This window comes from Lolium rigidum, chromosome 3 (genome assembly GCF_022539505.1).
Source record: "Lolium rigidum isolate FL_2022 chromosome 3, APGP_CSIRO_Lrig_0.1, whole genome shotgun sequence".
NCBI lineage: Eukaryota > Viridiplantae > Streptophyta > Magnoliopsida > Poales > Poaceae > Lolium > Lolium rigidum.
The window spans coordinates 281,141,806-281,158,038 of record NC_061510.1 but is presented as its reverse complement, the minus strand read 5'-3'; the positions used below and the strand labels follow the sequence as shown (position 1 = coordinate 281,158,038).

The 16,233-nt window shown below is 46.9% G+C and overlaps 1 protein-coding gene across 1 annotated transcript; it reads right to left on the bottom strand.

Moving 5' to 3' along the window:
* Nucleotides 1-2,085: 2,085 nt before the first annotated feature.
* Nucleotides 2,086-3,936, bottom strand: LOC124699581. The gene has a single exon (XM_047231858.1). The coding sequence runs from the start codon at nt 3,894-3,896 to the stop codon at nt 2,253-2,255; it is 1,644 nt and encodes a 547-aa protein (XP_047087814.1). The 5' UTR covers nt 3,897-3,936; the 3' UTR covers nt 2,086-2,252.
* Nucleotides 3,937-16,233: the final 12,297 nt, after the last annotated feature.

Sequence of the window (16,233 nt, the reverse complement as noted above, 5' to 3'; positions counted from 1 at the left end):
ACGTAGGGTGTCGTTCGTTGGCCCTAAGCGGGATGTTCCGAGGATCAACCTCGTGTTGGTTTTTAGGCCCTGTTTAGGATCGGCTTACGATCACCGTGCGTGGCCGCGAGGCCCAACTCTGGAGTAGGACGATCCGATTATGCGGTGAAAACCCCACATCGTCGTAGATCTCATTAGCTTTACCTTGATCAAGCGGGACCACCATATATTCGGACACCTCGTCCGAATCATGGGTGGATCGGCTCTTTGAGCCGATTCACGGGATAACCCGAGAGCCGATCGAGGCTCGTATTTAACGTTTACGTGTGTGCCTCGCAGGAAACTAAGCGAGGCATCATCCACACCTTCCCGACCGGGTATAGGTCAGGTGGCACGCCCTTGTGATAAACATCGGTGCGTGCGACCAGGAGGCTTTGCGGGCCATCGCTCAGAGGGACTAGGGCCAGCCGCAGCCCTAGTTGTTCCCGGCTCTACGGTGTTGCCCGTCTCTGCCCGCCAGTGGGTTTCTGACGTCAACAGCAGTATGCCGCTCTAGACGCTCGCGTGGGCTTCGAGATGGCTAGGAGGTATTAGAGGCTACTTGGCTACAATAGCCAAGTTGATCGTCTCAATATTATTGATGATGAGTAGATGGTGGTGTGGTGTGTGGTGTGTGTGCCTTCTATATTGTACCTATGGATCGTCTCAATATATCGAATCTTTCTATTGTTATTCAAATTCCTCACATTTTTCTAATAATAATAGATATATTATTTGTCAAATTGCAATTTACAGATTTAAAGATACTAATTATGCCATATTATATGAATAATGCATATATTATTTGATAATAATAATAATAAATTAATAAAAACAAAATTATTTTATATTCAAATTTCCCACATTTTTTTATAATAATGGATATATTATTTGTCCAATTGCGATTTACAGATTTAAAGATACTATTATGCCATATTATATGAATAATGCATATATTATTTGATAATAATAATAATAAAATTAAATAAAAACAAATTATTTCATATTCAAATTCCCCACATTATTCTAATAATAATGGATATATTATTTGTCCAATTTCGATTTACAGATTTAAAGATACTAATTATACCATATTATATGAATAATGCATATATTATTTGATAACAATAATAATAAATAGTTTTATTACTTATTTTATTTCCATTGGAATTCAATATTATTATCTTATTCATTATTATTTACTTAAATAATTTTTTTGGTTTCAAAAAATACAGAAATGTGACACAATGGTATAGAGTTAATAGGATTAATATGGTACTATTTACAAGAAGGTACAGTCACATTCGGGAGTCAAACAAATAGAAAAAATGAAATTAGAAAAAAAGAAAAACAATTTCGAAAAATAATCGTTAGTCCCGGTTGGGCTTACGAGTCGGAACTAGAGGTCCTCCAGCCCAAACGCTGTTCCGCAGTCACGTGGAGAGCCTTTTACCCCAGTTCATAAGCAAACCAGGTTTAAAGCTTGGGCTTTAGTCCCATTTTGGCAGTCCCGGATGGGAACCGGGACTAAAGGCCCTTCCGAACCGGTAGCGAAAACCTGTTCTCTACCAGTGTAGGCTCCCCAATGGTATACCCACCCATCCTTTGAGTCGGGCCTAACAAATACCAATGCGGAAACCTCAGTCCCCGGTCGGCTCGGCCATCGGGCCTATATTTGTGGCACAGACCTAACAAATTAGAGGAACGCCCATTTAGCCTTAGGCCACATGTTGGACCTCTTCCTTATTTCGCATAAAACCTAGGCACGACCGAAGCGGTCTGGCTATTGGGCTCAATATTCGCACGGGCCTAGCCTACTCAGAAATTTTGGATCATGCTAGGTTGGGTTGACCGAGCTGGGCTGGCCATGCCCATTTATAATAGACATATCTACTATTTTAATAACCTCCTTTGCAATTCAAAACTTATATACTCTCTCCATCCAAAAATAAGTGTCTCAACTTTTTTTAGATATTGATGTAATCAATAACTAAGATATGTCTAGATACATTTTTAGAGGGAGGTAGTACTTCTCAGATTACCTCCTTAATTAATGCCAATCCATAATTTAGTCAGCATTTCTACTTGATATTGGATACATCTCAGTCTCCGGAATGAATATATACAGTACTGTACAAATTTTTGATCGAGTCGCCCTATGCTATGTTTCAGTGTTTTGCACTACAACGTGTCATCGTCTGTGTCAAATTGAAGCACACGTCGAACTACCTTGGTCACCTCTCGTCGCCATTAGCAGCGACAAGCGGCAATTCGACCTCGTGCGCCCACTCGACGCACCTCGTCTCGAAGTGCCGGCTTCTGACTTCGTTGGGCAGGTAGCTCACCCAGACTTTGAGACCCACGCGCCACCGCACCGTCCTCCCCTCCGCCTCCCTCCCCACCCTCCACGTCACCTCCTCCGGCAGCTCGTCGCTGGCCACAACCAGCCCCCGCATCTTGCTGAACGCGCGCCCAGGACCGCCGTAGCGGCGCCTCATGCCGTTGCGCGGGTCGCCCTCTCCCGCCCCGCCGTTGCCCCCCGTGCGCCACGCCGACACCTCCGTCCCGGTTGCCGGGTCGCACAGCACGCCCTCGAACACGCCGGCGCTGCCCTCCGCCTCCTGCTCCCACCTCCAGCTCCTGTTTCGTGTCCGCGCGGACGTGCGCATCTTGGCCTTCACCCTTGGACCGCCGTTGCTGCTGGCTAGCTTGGTGGCGCCGGAGAAGGCGCCCTTGACGGTGCGTGTCGCCTCGACCTCCCGTTCCGGGTTCCCCGTCGACCGACCCAGGCTTGGGCCAGTGGCGTAGGACGAGCCGAACCTAGGGCCGACCCAGAGGCGGATACGGGAAGGGAAGTGCCGCTCGCCGTCCATGACATCGTCGTGGACGTCTCCCTCGGTGGCGTCCGCGTCGTTCTTCCGGTACCCGAGCCGCACGACGCGCACCCGGATGTTGTCGACGCGCACGCCGACGCCTATGAACCTCTTGTCGCGCACGCTCACCGCGTACTCCAGCTGCGCCACGACCTCCAGCTGCTGGTGCACCAAGCCGTAGCGCAGCGCCGGCTCCTCGGGCAGCTCATGCGGCAAAGCCGTGAGGGGCACCGACGACGCGCCGGCGACGCGTGCCATGGCGAGCACCGGCGCGTACCCTTTCAAGACCCAAAGGCCGTGCACCTCGGTGGCGTAGGACAAGCATGCAGTTGGGTGCACCCCGGTACCGGGCTTCCCCGGGGTTGGCGCTTGCATCTCCCGGAGCAGGCACCACTTGGCGAGCATGTAGCCGAGCGACCGCATGAACCGATCCTCCACGTCCGGGCCAATGGAGAGCAGGAAGACGCCAAGCGCCGGCGCGCAGCTGCCGAGGGCGCGCTCGATCTCTGCGCCAAGAGCTTGGAAGAAGAGATACCCAAAGTCCGAGGGGGCCTCCAGAGCGCACAGCCAGAAGAGGCGCAGAAGCAGAGCCAGCGAGAAGAAGGCCGAGCCATCGGTGCCTGTTGCCTCGATGACGGCAGAGACAACCTCCGCGTCCAGCTTGGACTCGGACGCGTCCGGCCCCAAGGAAGGGATGGACGGCGAGAGCGCGATCACCTCATCTAGGAGCTGACCCAGCAGCTGCAACCGTGAGGCGACCGGAGAGTCGGCGGCGAATGTCTCCGACGTCCAGAGCGCGTGCGCCACGCCGTTGGCACCGTCTACGGTTATTGAGAAGGCGACGAGAACTGACTCAGCCGTGCTGCCGACAGAGCCACTAGTGAAGTCGGTCTGCAAGACGATGGAGGAGCCATCATCGGAGGCGGCGAGGGAAAAGGATGACCGGGGCGGTGTGTCGGGACCGGGAGGAGGGAGGGAAGCCAGCCACGGCCACACCTCGTCCATCTGTTGTGGCTAGGTGAAGCACTGGATGCGTGGCCGTGATGGCGCTGTTTGTAAGTTTGTATAGTCCTGCGGTGTGCAATGTGCGGTGTAAGTCATGGCGCGAATGAAGATTTGGAATATGGAGCCATTGCTGGCCACACAGGATATGTGGTGTGCGGAGTTCAGGCCGGACGTAGTAATGGTTATAGCATGTGGGCTTCTAAGGTTTTTTCTGTTTGTTTTGCTTGTTTCTCACCATTTGGGCTTCTTTGGGCTGTATGTGGAAGTAATATGTAGTATTGGGCTGGTTCTTTCTTTTAAAAAATGGTAAATCAGCAAAATTTAATATTACTCTAAAAAAAAGCAACATTTAATATGGATCAAACGGAGTACATTATCTTTCATTTGCTATTCTTTTTTATCATTTTACATTTGCGTTATTTCCTACTAATTTGTTGTTTTCCTTTTTTTACTTTTACTTTTATTTCATTATATGTATTTTTACTTTTTGTTTGTATTTCATATGTTCTTATTTCCTTTTCTTCTTACATTTTTTTACCATTTTAAATATTATTTACTATACCTTTTGGAACTTATTTTTCTAAAACAGTTCTTATTCGACTAGTGACGGTGTTTATTGTGTGATAAACTGCAAATCAGTTGTACACGTGTTATAATTGGGTCTTAGGTGAGTGTGTAAGGATGTGTTTGGTTGGGGATTCAGACTGCATGGGTTATGGCCAACCATATTTTGCCGGGCCACCCCATTCGTCTGAGTGTTTGGTTGTCTGAGTGGAGCGAAACGAGTTTCGTGATTGGTTTCCTGAGTGGGAGTGAATGGAACAAACCACTCTCGTGTTTGGTTGTTTGAGTCTGAGTAGTGAATGGAGGCTGCCGGTGTCCCTTGCCGCTGCTACTGCTTCACAGGTCGCCGTCGCCGTTCCTTCCCGCGCCGCCTCGACCATCCGCGCCACCAGCGACCTCCGCCGCCTTCCCCGCCTCCGTCGAACGCCGCCGCTACCTCCCCAACACCCGAAAACCACTACGGCCGCTTGGAGGGAAACCGCCGCCGCCGCTTGGGGGTCTCGCGCGCTGCCGCCTCGAGGGGCTCGCGCGCGCGCCGCGGAGGGCCGCTGCCGCCATATCAAGGGCCCGCGCGGTGCCGCCGGAGCCCGCGGACCGCCGCGCGCCGGCTCCTTCCCAAGCCGCCGCCGCGCTGCTCCTTCCCGCGCGGCCGCGCGCTGCCCGGCCGCCGCCCCGCGCCGGCTCCTTCCCGCGCCGCCGCGCGCTGCCGGCCGCCGCCCCCGCGCTGCTCCGCGCCGCCGCCGCGCTGCTCCGGCCGCCGCCCCGCGCCGCTCCTTCCCGCGCCGCCGCCTGCTCCGGCCGCCGCCGCCGCGCCTGCTCCGGCCGCCGCCCCCACGCCGCTCCGGCCGCAGCCGCCGCGCTGCCGCCGCGCTGGGTCGAGGTCTCGAGGGATGAGCGGATGGGGCGATTGAGCGAGTCCACTCGCGGGCCGCGTGATTCCACTGATTTTGCTGATTCGCCCCGTACAGCATATTTGGGGTATATTCCCTCCCTGGCCGCTCCGCCCCCTACCGCTCGCGAACCAAACAGCGGGCGAACCGGTGCGACCCGACGCGAGTCGACCCAGCTCCCCCAACCAAACACATCCTAAGTGTATCTCAGTTGTAGACGAGTTGTAAACTTTATTTCTGTTGATACTAGTTCAACACTACTTTGGGACATGTATATAGCATATCATTACATAAAATCATGTATTGCTAGACAAATTCTGGACTAAATTTAAATCTAAAATAGCAATCGGCTCTAGCAGGAGAAGCGAAGCACTCGAGTGCATACATGCACTCTCTCTTTTGATCTAAAATGTCCAAACCCTGGCAAAAGCAATCTCTCCGACCACAAAAGCTAAAGGATGTTGTACCAAAACATAGGGGAAAATACTCCCTTTCAGTACAGCTTAACATGCGTGCATGTAGTTTAAGAAAAGATTGACCATAACTTCTAAAATAAAATATAAGATATATGTCACAAAAGTTACTCCCTCCGGTCTTAAATAAGTGTACCTCTACCTTTTGTTGTAAGTAAAAAAAGTTAGATTTTGATCAACTTCAATGAAAAAAATAGCAACATATCTGAAATGAAATTGGTATAATATAAAACTACATACCAGTACGAATCTAAGAGCACCTCCACCCACCACCGGTGTGCCCAAAATGGTAGCCGGTAGCAGCACCGATAGTGCGATATTGGGGGCGCACATGTTCCCTTGGTATCAGGAGTATTGTCCCATACGAGCTCCCAAATTAGGATTTTTATTTTTGGACACATAATAAGATTTCACATAGTAATGTAAATAATATTACATAGTTTAAACACATAAATAGGAAAACACAATTAACCAAATTACAAATAAAAAAATTCATACAAGAATTCAAATAAAATGCAATTCAACTAGTTAAAAAAGCAGGCGGTGTTTCCTCTCGGAGATGTACGAGCACATAGTGATGCCATTGAGGTTGCTCTCGAGGAAGAAAAAGAGCGGTCAAGATCACCAGTTGTTGCTCATCATCAGCGGCGGCATCAACTGTATCTTTCATCAACAACTCCATCATCATCTCGTGGTTGATGTTCATTGCGGCAAAATGGCGAACACCTTATGGGCGAGGCGAAGAAACAACGTCGACGTCCGCCACTATTTTTGCTGGCAAGTTGGGGTCTTAAGAGGACGCACGACGATGTAAGAGAGGTGAGACCAGCGGCTTGTGGTGGTGATGACAAAAGGGGTGGGGGGCTCAAAGGCACCGTCGGATTGCTCCCGAAGCATCGCCAAAACATTGGTTGTTCCGACCAAACCACGACGACAGTTGGATGGAGGTGGCGGTGACGTCGGCGGCGGTGGCGATTCTGGGTAGGTGGGAGGCAAGCAAGAGGAGGTGGTTGCGGCTGCGACGATGGCGATGGCAATTCCACGAGGTTTGGTGTGGTTTGAGAGAGTTGCAGGTGGTCCGAAATGGACGTACGTGGCTGCCATGAGGTTTCCCGCCCCAATAGAGCTATCGGGACCATCGATGGATGGAGATGCTCTAGTGGTACTAAACTGATGCCATAAATATTGTCATATTCTCCTATAAAGTTGGTCAAATTTTACTTAACCTATCAAAGAGCTAGGTGTACACTATGTTGGAGAACCGAGGGAGTATACCATTAGATTCATACTTGGAGAAATATCTCAATGATATGATATTTTATAAGATATAACTAATATTTTTGCTAATTAAATTAGTGGTCAATCTTTTTCTTAAAATACGCTCACACATGTTGAACTGTACGAGGGATAGTAGAACTATATGATTCAGTTGCTCTTGCATTATGCTTCCGGATCAGAAGGATTCGATTGTTACACGTTTGACAGCTTTTTTCCATCTCGGCAGAGTAGATTCTTCACGACAAAACTCAGATCGACCCAGTGGACACGAACAGACCAAAATGCTTTGAATTGGTCGTGTATATAGGACCCGGCATCTTGACAATGATGTCGGGAAGTGATAATGAGCTGCTAGAAAACCGTAGCAAATACAGGACCGGTACGTGATGCATGGCAGAAAGCGTTCTTTGCACGTGGCATGTCTTATTCTCATCGTGTTATCATGGCCCGCTTATCCTATCCGTCTGCATGTATGCACGCACGCACACGATGGCTGTGCTCGGATGGCCCCCTTTTTTCTCTCTTGTTCATGCTCTAGCGAGCAGCTGGTTATATAGTGGTTTGTTAATTTGTAGTCATTATATATAATAATTGACTTTAAAATTGTACTATTTTCTTTACTATTATATTGTAGTTAGGGATGGTGTGCACTTTGACATCAAACATTGGAGCAATCCTAACCGTTGATCACCCTCAAAAACGTCCATCAAACAACATAACTATTCATTCCACGCGGCTTAGAAAGAAACTTAAGAATTTATTGCATACCAATGAAATCGGCACAATCAAGGAAACGATCACGATCAGTACTAAACAATAACGGTCCAGCATTGATCACGTCCGATTTTGTTGTCAAGGAAGCTATCAAGTTCTTAGTACTTTTGGAAAGATTAGCATAATTTTGACCGTGTTCCCCGGTCGTAATCAAGGGTTGTTTTCTAAAAGAAGCAAAGCAATCATGGATTCATGGGCGTTGTATTTTGGAAAGCAATCAGGTGTTTTTTTTACAATGGAAAGAAATCAGTGTTGGAGAGTACCGTACGGAAATCATCTGTTGTATGTAATTTAGGAAATATACCAAAGTCGGTTCCTAACCGACTCAACTTGTAGCTCAAGCATATCCCTTGTACATGACTATATATATGAATCAATGAGAGGAGGAGGCGCACGCATTGTGTAGCCAAACATACAACTTGCATGGTATCAGAGCAGGCCTGATCCTGCCGCCATCTCCTCCCCAAAACCCTAGATCGATCTTCCCCAGCCTCCTCCCTCTCACCGATCCCACTTCACCATGACTCCCGATGAGATCAAAACCCTCGAAGAAGCGCTCCAGAAGCGTGAGAAGGCTATCGCCGACCGTGAGGCCGAGCTTGATCGCCTCGCCACCACCGATGGCAAAACCGCCGATGCCGCCGGTTCCCTAGCCAAACCCACCGAAACCACTCTCCCCTCACCCTCCACCTTCGTTCACTCCATCAAAACCTACGTGCCCATCACCCTAGATCTCCAGTCCTCCAACCATGCTCAATGGCGCGAACTCTTTCTCGTTGCCCTAGGCCGCTACGGCCTCACCGCTCACGTCACCGGTGACGACACCCCCTCCGACACCTCTCCCACATCTGCATGGGGGCGCGACGACTTCACCGTCCTCAACTGGATCTACGGCTCCATCTCCCCTGAGCTGTTCAGCATCATCATGGCCCCCGGCTCCTCCGCGCGCCAAATTTGGCTCTCCATCGACAACCTCTTCCGCGACAACAAGAGAAGCCGCGGCCTCGCCCTCGACGCCGAGTTCCGCAACACTCCGCAGGGCGACATGAGCGTGCACGACTACTGCGCCAAGCTCAAGTCCTTGGCCGATTCGCTGGGCGATGTCGACCAGCCAATCTCCGACGAGACTCTCGTCCTGACGGTTCTTCGCGGGCTTAACGACCAATTTCGCCACCTGCGTTCGTTTCTTCCGTTTCAGGTCCCCTTCCCGAGCTTCCTCCAGACGCGCTCGGCTCTCACCCTCGAAGAACGCCAACACAAGACGGACGCCACCAACGCCGCCGCCACAGCACTCTGGGCAAGCGGCAACAGCACCCTCCATGAGCGTCCTCCCGCACCAGGGGGTGCAATCTTCGGGGGCACGCCTTCCGGGGGCGCCTCCTCTGGCGGGGGCCGCGGCTCTGGCGGTTTCAGCGACTCCCGCAGCTTCGGCGACTCCCGCGCTCTCGGCGCCCCGATCGGCTACGTCAACAACCAAGGCGGCCGCGGGTCCTTCTCCGCCAACCGTGGTCGTGGCCGTGGTGGACGCGGCCGTGGCCGCAGTGATCCTTGGATGTTTAATCCCTGGACCGGCCAGCCAACGCGCGCCCAGCTTCATCAACAACCCGCTGCACTACCATGGCAGCCTCGCGCGCCGTGGCGCTCCCCTGGAGTTCTTGGTCCTCGACCGGGTGCTGCTCCTCAAGCCTACACCGCGCTCGGCACCGGACAACCTCAGCATGGCTACGCTCCACCGACACCGCCTTCTGCCTACCCTGGACAGCCGCAGCCCCAAGTTGATCCAGCTCTGTTGTTAGGAAATCGATCAGTAGTTGTTGTTTGCTTATTATCCTGCTTGCATAGCTTCCGATACCCCCTCATGCCTCTGCGACCTCCATGAGTTCCTCCATGACAAGGACGAGCACATCCCTGTTCCCCTCTCGGTCAAGGACCTCTAGCCTTCGTCTGACGGCGCGGAGGCTAGCCGCAGCAGGCGATGGACAAGCGTGGAGAGGTACGAGGAGGAGAGCGCCAGGCAGAAGTTGCGCATTCTCGGCAGCGAATGTGGCGGCGATCAACGCCGTCGTATACCTGTCGTATACCGGAAGCGGCAGTCCAACATTCGTGGTGCAAATGATGTCGGCTACTCTGAGCGCCTCGGCTTCTCTGATATTCGCTCCATCCATCCCTCAATTTTCAGAGGTGATGGATGCTTCATACCTATCGTGGTTGGGGTGAGCTCAGTAGGACATCCAAGATCTTGATTAGATGATCAAATGCGCACTTGTGCTCTTTGGTGGTGGTCTTTGTCCCCAGGACCCCATCTCGCGTGTAGGGTGCTTAGTAAGCATTTTGCACCTTCTTCTGTCTCTCGGTCTGTGGTGAGGCTGCAAGATGTGGCACCGAAGTTGAACTGGCTGTGCTGTAAGCAGATAGGTAAGTTGAAGATTTACTTCTGGTACAGGTTAGTAGTGAAGCATACAAGCAGGAAGAAATGGAGGTGGACATGGTGACGTTGTCAGAAAAGCTAGCTAGCGACAAGAGTGATGAGGTAAGCTTCCAAGGTAGTCGACATGCACTACTCGAGTCAATAACATCACTTCGCAACATCGTGCAACAGGTTATCTTTTTATTCTCAACTCTTTTAAACTATGAATGAACTTGCTGACACTTCAGATAGAGCTTAGCATTATCTGCATTGTGTGCGCGCCATGAGTTTGATGAAATGTGCCAGACCATTGAGCTAGCTCCTACGATATGATGCAAATTTTTCATGCTTATGACTTGTGATTTCTTTCCTATCAATTAATTACATTATGTATTTTTATTCTGTATCTCGATTAAATAAGTTGCACACATCTAATCTGCTCGAACTAGGAGTTTAGGAGCAACTGTATTATTGTTAACTACAACGCAGGTATACTGTGCTGACCATCTCTTGTGCTTGCTTCACATTTAACCATCATAGGTATTAATGTATTTTATTGTGCTTGTAGGCAACATAAATTGATCTACCTAACGGAAGTGGGTGTATTTTCACTTCAATCCTCCCACTGTAAGAGTTTTTTTGAGACTTGTAAAGCTTAATCTATGGTGATTCTTGGCTATTCAGTATTCATTAGTACAATACTACTATCTAACATTCTAAGCTTTTGGGGATTATTTCTTCAGATTGATTTTTTTTTTGTGTGTGTGAGAAATCTGTTGTGATAATCACCAATTGGACTAGCTTGATAATATCTCTATACTGAAATTCTTGAAATTTTTTAATATCTCCCATTCAGGTGAGTTTTCTATACGCTTTCACCAGAATTTGATAGATCTAATATTCTAAATTAGCAAAAACCATAATAGTGTTCATGTTCAGTATTGTCGTCTAGAAGTTAGAACTGTACCTCATTTATATCATCACATTATCAACAAGACTATTATAGCTTCACCCCATGAATAGCGTAGACATATTTAGTATGATATGCCACAAGATGGGAATGTACTTATTTTACTATTTCCATTTACATGCGATGAGAAACGAGAAGCTTCAGTCATTCATGTAAACTGTTGATGTATATCTATACTTATTTTACTATTTCCATTTACATGTGACGAGAAACGAGAAGCTTCCGTTATACAATGATGCATGATTCTGGATACTTTTGAAAAGCTTTTATATAACAATAGAAATTCACGGCCACCACGGGTGGTTTGCAGTGTGTTGCCAGCCCCTATTGGGTGTATCAAGTTCACTTCTTTTACTTGATATTCTAATGTGATATGTGTTTTTACCTTGTTGAATCCTCATAATTGGAGATTCAATCCATGGAAAGTAAAGTACAAAGCGCATCATTAATGATGAAGTTCAGAAGGAGCTGTGGTGTCATGATACGTATAGTTGGAGACTTGGAGGTTATTAGACTCATTATTTTAGAATATAGATACATACATCCTTACCATAGTTGAATTAGATGTTTTTCCTTGGTGGCACCATAACAATGGTTCTACTATCTGAATTAAGATGCTAGCTGTAGTGTAGAGCATCGAGCTATATAAAAGAACACGAGAAACAGAGGTTGCCAGAGGCATATCCTGTTGCATCTATGGTGAAGCAGAGCATACCCTGTCAAAGATTATGTGAACTCAATTGGACAAAGAGGCAGAGGTGACATCTTCAAGTAGTTGTATGGATCTACTTTTATCAGTATAATTTATGGTCATTCTTTTGCATAAAATGGAAACGATATTTGTAAGTAGTTTTTGTAAGCAATTATATTGTTTCTTACTCTTGTTAAAAAAATTCACCTACACATGGAAATAGTGTCATCTACCTTCAGTATGTGTGTGCTTGCATTTTGCTAGATTACTGCTATATAAAAGAACACGAGAAACAGAGGTTGCCAGAGGCATATCCTTTTGCATCTATGGTGAAGCAGAGCATACCCTGTCAAAGATTATGTGAACTCAATTGGACAAAGAGGCAGAGGTGACATCTTCAAGTAGTTGTATGGATCTACTTTTATCAGCATAATTTATGGTCATTCTTTTGCATAAAATGGAAACGATATTTGTGAGTAGTTTCTGTAAGCAATTATATTGTTTCTTACTCTTGTTAAAAAAAATTCACCTGCACATGGAAATAGTGTCATCTACCTTCAGTATGCGTGTGCTTGCATTTTGCTAGATTACTCCCAAAACCAATAAGTATGTGGATTGAATCTATGATGTGCTTGTTTGGCGACCTTTTTGATTTTTCCAAGTTTCACCAATTGTCCACTTCTTTCAGCTACCAAACATGTTCCTTGCTATAGGGTGTTCCATGTGGACTAGGTGCTAGCATTTTGAGTTTTTCTGGTATGGCGGTAAGGATGTGCCGCCGTTCTGAGCATATAGACTTAATGAGAAAGAAAATGTTTTTCGGAGAGACGTGGGGTGGACTGAGTGATACTTTCTTAGATACGATAATAAGCAATAATTGTAAAATCCGATGATTATGTTGATCTAAATTCACGGGACAGGTACCGGCAACTTAGAATGTGTCCATAAAATGAATGTCCATTTCGATAAACGTATATGTACTCTTTTTTATAGTACCAGCACAAATAGGTGGAGGTGCTGAGATAAGTTTGTACATGTACGGAGACATTCATATAAAGTCAGTATGGTACAGTTGGCTAATACTAATACAATGGAGGATGGACCAGCGGTGACCTGACAGAAGCGAAGCGTCACCAAGCTTGTAGGATGTGAAGGAAGTGGAATCTTAGTCAACAGGGATAATTATTATGTTGGTGCTTTCATGCATAATATATTTAATTTTTTATCAAATTACATTTTAAGCATAGTTAAAATTCATATTTCTTGGAATATTACATAGACATCTATTTATATCTATGTGAATATGTATGTGTATTATGCGCGACAAGATTTCTTTTTAAAAAGCCGTAGCAACGCACGAGCATTCAACTAGTTTTATTAAAATATGTCTTACATTTTACTTTCACAAAGTGGCTAAGAGCACGTGTTATAGCTGGCTCTCTTGCATTAGAGTCCACTTACCTCATCTCTTCTATTCTCACTCCTCTAACTAAGCAAATAAATAATATTTTATTTTTTATAGCCATCTAATTAGATTTTACTGTACTTGCTCTTAAAAGGTTACCTACCTTATTCTCGCTCACACACAACCAGCTATATCTAAAAACAGATCTAGTGAAAGCTATATCTAGCAATGCATTGTTGCAATGTTATGCACATTTTGATTTTGGTTCCATTGATTGCATCATAAGAAGAAAAATTATTTTTACCAAGAAGCCTTAGTGGATGTACAATTTTTTGTGGAATGTATGTGAAAGGAATCCCTAGGAAAAAAAGTCGTATTAGATTCAGTCTCACGAAACAAATGACCCACATGGGGGAAAAGGGAAGAAAATCCTATGCGGCCTAGGTCTGACGCCTCTGATTGATGGGCCAACTTTGGAGGGGTGACATGTGGATATACGAATCTCTAAGCAGCATAACACCAATTCATTCGCTTCTTCCCCAGAGATTGACGCTCTTGCCTACCACGTCTCTTGGCTGTTGACGCAATTGTCCTCATCACCATGTGCTCATGTTGTTGATCACCGGCGACTAGGGGCGAAGACAGATTTTTTTTTATTGGTGTCATTCATTAGAATTTACCGGTGTCACTTCAAATTCCTAAGAGTATTACTTCATTTCCAAAGGGAAACAACAAAATTCCATTGGCGTCATTTGACACCAATCAATACATGCTAGCTCCACCCCTGCTGGCGACAGACGCTGTCCCCGCCATCCACAGACATGCCGGCCCGAGGGGGGGGCGGGAGGGGCGGGCGCCCCGGGCCCTTGGAAACCAGGGGCCCCAACTCCCAGCTAGGTATCCAAATGTTGGAGCGGACCACGCCGCCATTAGAGCAGGTCGGAGCTATCGTAGACTACAGCTGTATGGAGGAACAAGACGAAGCGTTATAGTTCTTGGGCCCTTTTTTACTTTCGTTAGATGGGCCATGTTACTTTAGCTACTCTGTTTATTCACCTTAGGCTAGGGCCCTACCTTAGCCAGGTACATTCGTACAAGGGACTAAATGGTGTGTGGCCCATGGCTCAACCGATTGATCCGAAAAAGTCTAGCATGGAATTCTCAAGAAAATTGCAAAAGAATTAACGTATTTTCCTACTTGAAAAAATGGTGCATTTTCTTTTTTATCGGGCGTTGATTTCTAATACTCCATCTATTCCAAATCAAGTGATTTGGATTATTCATGTGTATTTAGATGCGTTTTAGTGTATAAATATAGGCGAATCCTAACGAATCGAAGTCATTTAATTTGGAACGTAGGAACTAGCTCGCAAAGCTCAAATAAATAGGTATGAACCTAATTTTCTCTTTATTGGAAGTCGATTGTGTCCGATTGTTTTCTAAGCAAGAGTGGGAGACGACTAATTGATGGCCCTATGGTTGCCACAAATACCACATTGAGAAGTAAGAGGCTCAGTTGCCGAGAGGAGACTTCGCAAAATTCTTAGACAGCGTGGCGACAAGATTCGTGCAGAATCAACATATATAATATTAGTTGCAGAATCCTTAAAAGATAAAGTTGTTGAACACCAACTCATCACTTTGGGTATCTCAATGATCTGAACATTGCGCCTTCACGATTTCTTTGTTACGGTAATACTTCTCTCGAAGTGGCCTCAAGTAGTGAAAAAATGAATTGACTAGCACAAATACATATCGAATAAGAAAATTTCTATAAAATTTATAAGAACTATATATGTGTTTGAATATAATTTAGACGTTTACTCTTAATATTTATTATATATTAACAATATTTAATAATTATTTTAATAGTCATATTGGGCCCTTAATTGTACTTTCGCCCCGGGCCCTTGAAATCCCAGGACCGGCCCTGCAGACATGCTCCTTGGCACCTGCCGGCAGCGCCTTAGACCCAGTTGCACTCAGACCCAGTTGCTAATTGAGCCATCTTCCTAAGCAGGGACGGAGGTAGGGAGGCGAGCTGGGGCCTGGGGCCATGCCCCCCCCCCCCCCTATGCTGATTTTCTTTTGTGAAAAAACTCCTATAACTTATGCAGATTGGTTCTTAAAGTGGCCCCCTCCAACTAAACTGATGGTTCAGTTGGCCCCCTCCATTTTGTATTCCTCGCTCCGTCCCTGTTCCTAAGTGATACATCTGACGGACTGCACCCCATTGCATCGACCCAAGTAGCGGCTATCCAGCCCGTGCAGTGTTGTAACAACTTCATGGGAGAGTAGCTTGGCTCCGTATCCCAAGTAAACGATCTCTCCCGGATAGAAGCATGCTTTGCGCAGCAGTGAGCTGCTTGGTTAGCCTCGCCACAAGCAAAAGCACACTTAAAATAAAAATAATAAATTTCCTAACTCTCCAATCTCTTTCTCCGAAGGCGTACTGTATGTTTATATTTATAGAAGGCAAAATTTTGAATACAAAACGACCACAACTCGATGCAGACAATGATCGTAGTACAAGCTCCACTCCACTCCACACGGGCTAGTCCGAAGATAGCCACCACCGAAACTACAACTACCACACAACAGAGCCTATTCAAAGAAGCAGAACATCAAAGCCATGCCTCGAACCACTCCGATCATCTCCGAAGATCAACAACTCCAACATAACTCTCCTTGTCGACGCACCATCAAAGTAGAGGATGGCGGAACTTGGTAGGTCTCGAGAAAAGCATCATCTTGGACTCTCCGGCGATATCGTTCATAGTGCCCCGAACAGATAAGCACTATAGGGGCGCAAGGAGAAACAACGGGCCGTGTTTCCAAAACGCAATGCTCCAAAGAGGTGGATCAACAACTCTCTCATCTTAAAC

What these genes read in the sequence shown, in the direction of transcription:
- LOC124699581 (XM_047231858.1), bottom strand. Translation starts at nt 3,896, where the DNA reads ATGGACGAGGTGTGGCCGTGGCTGGCTTCCCTCCCTCCTCCCGGTCCC.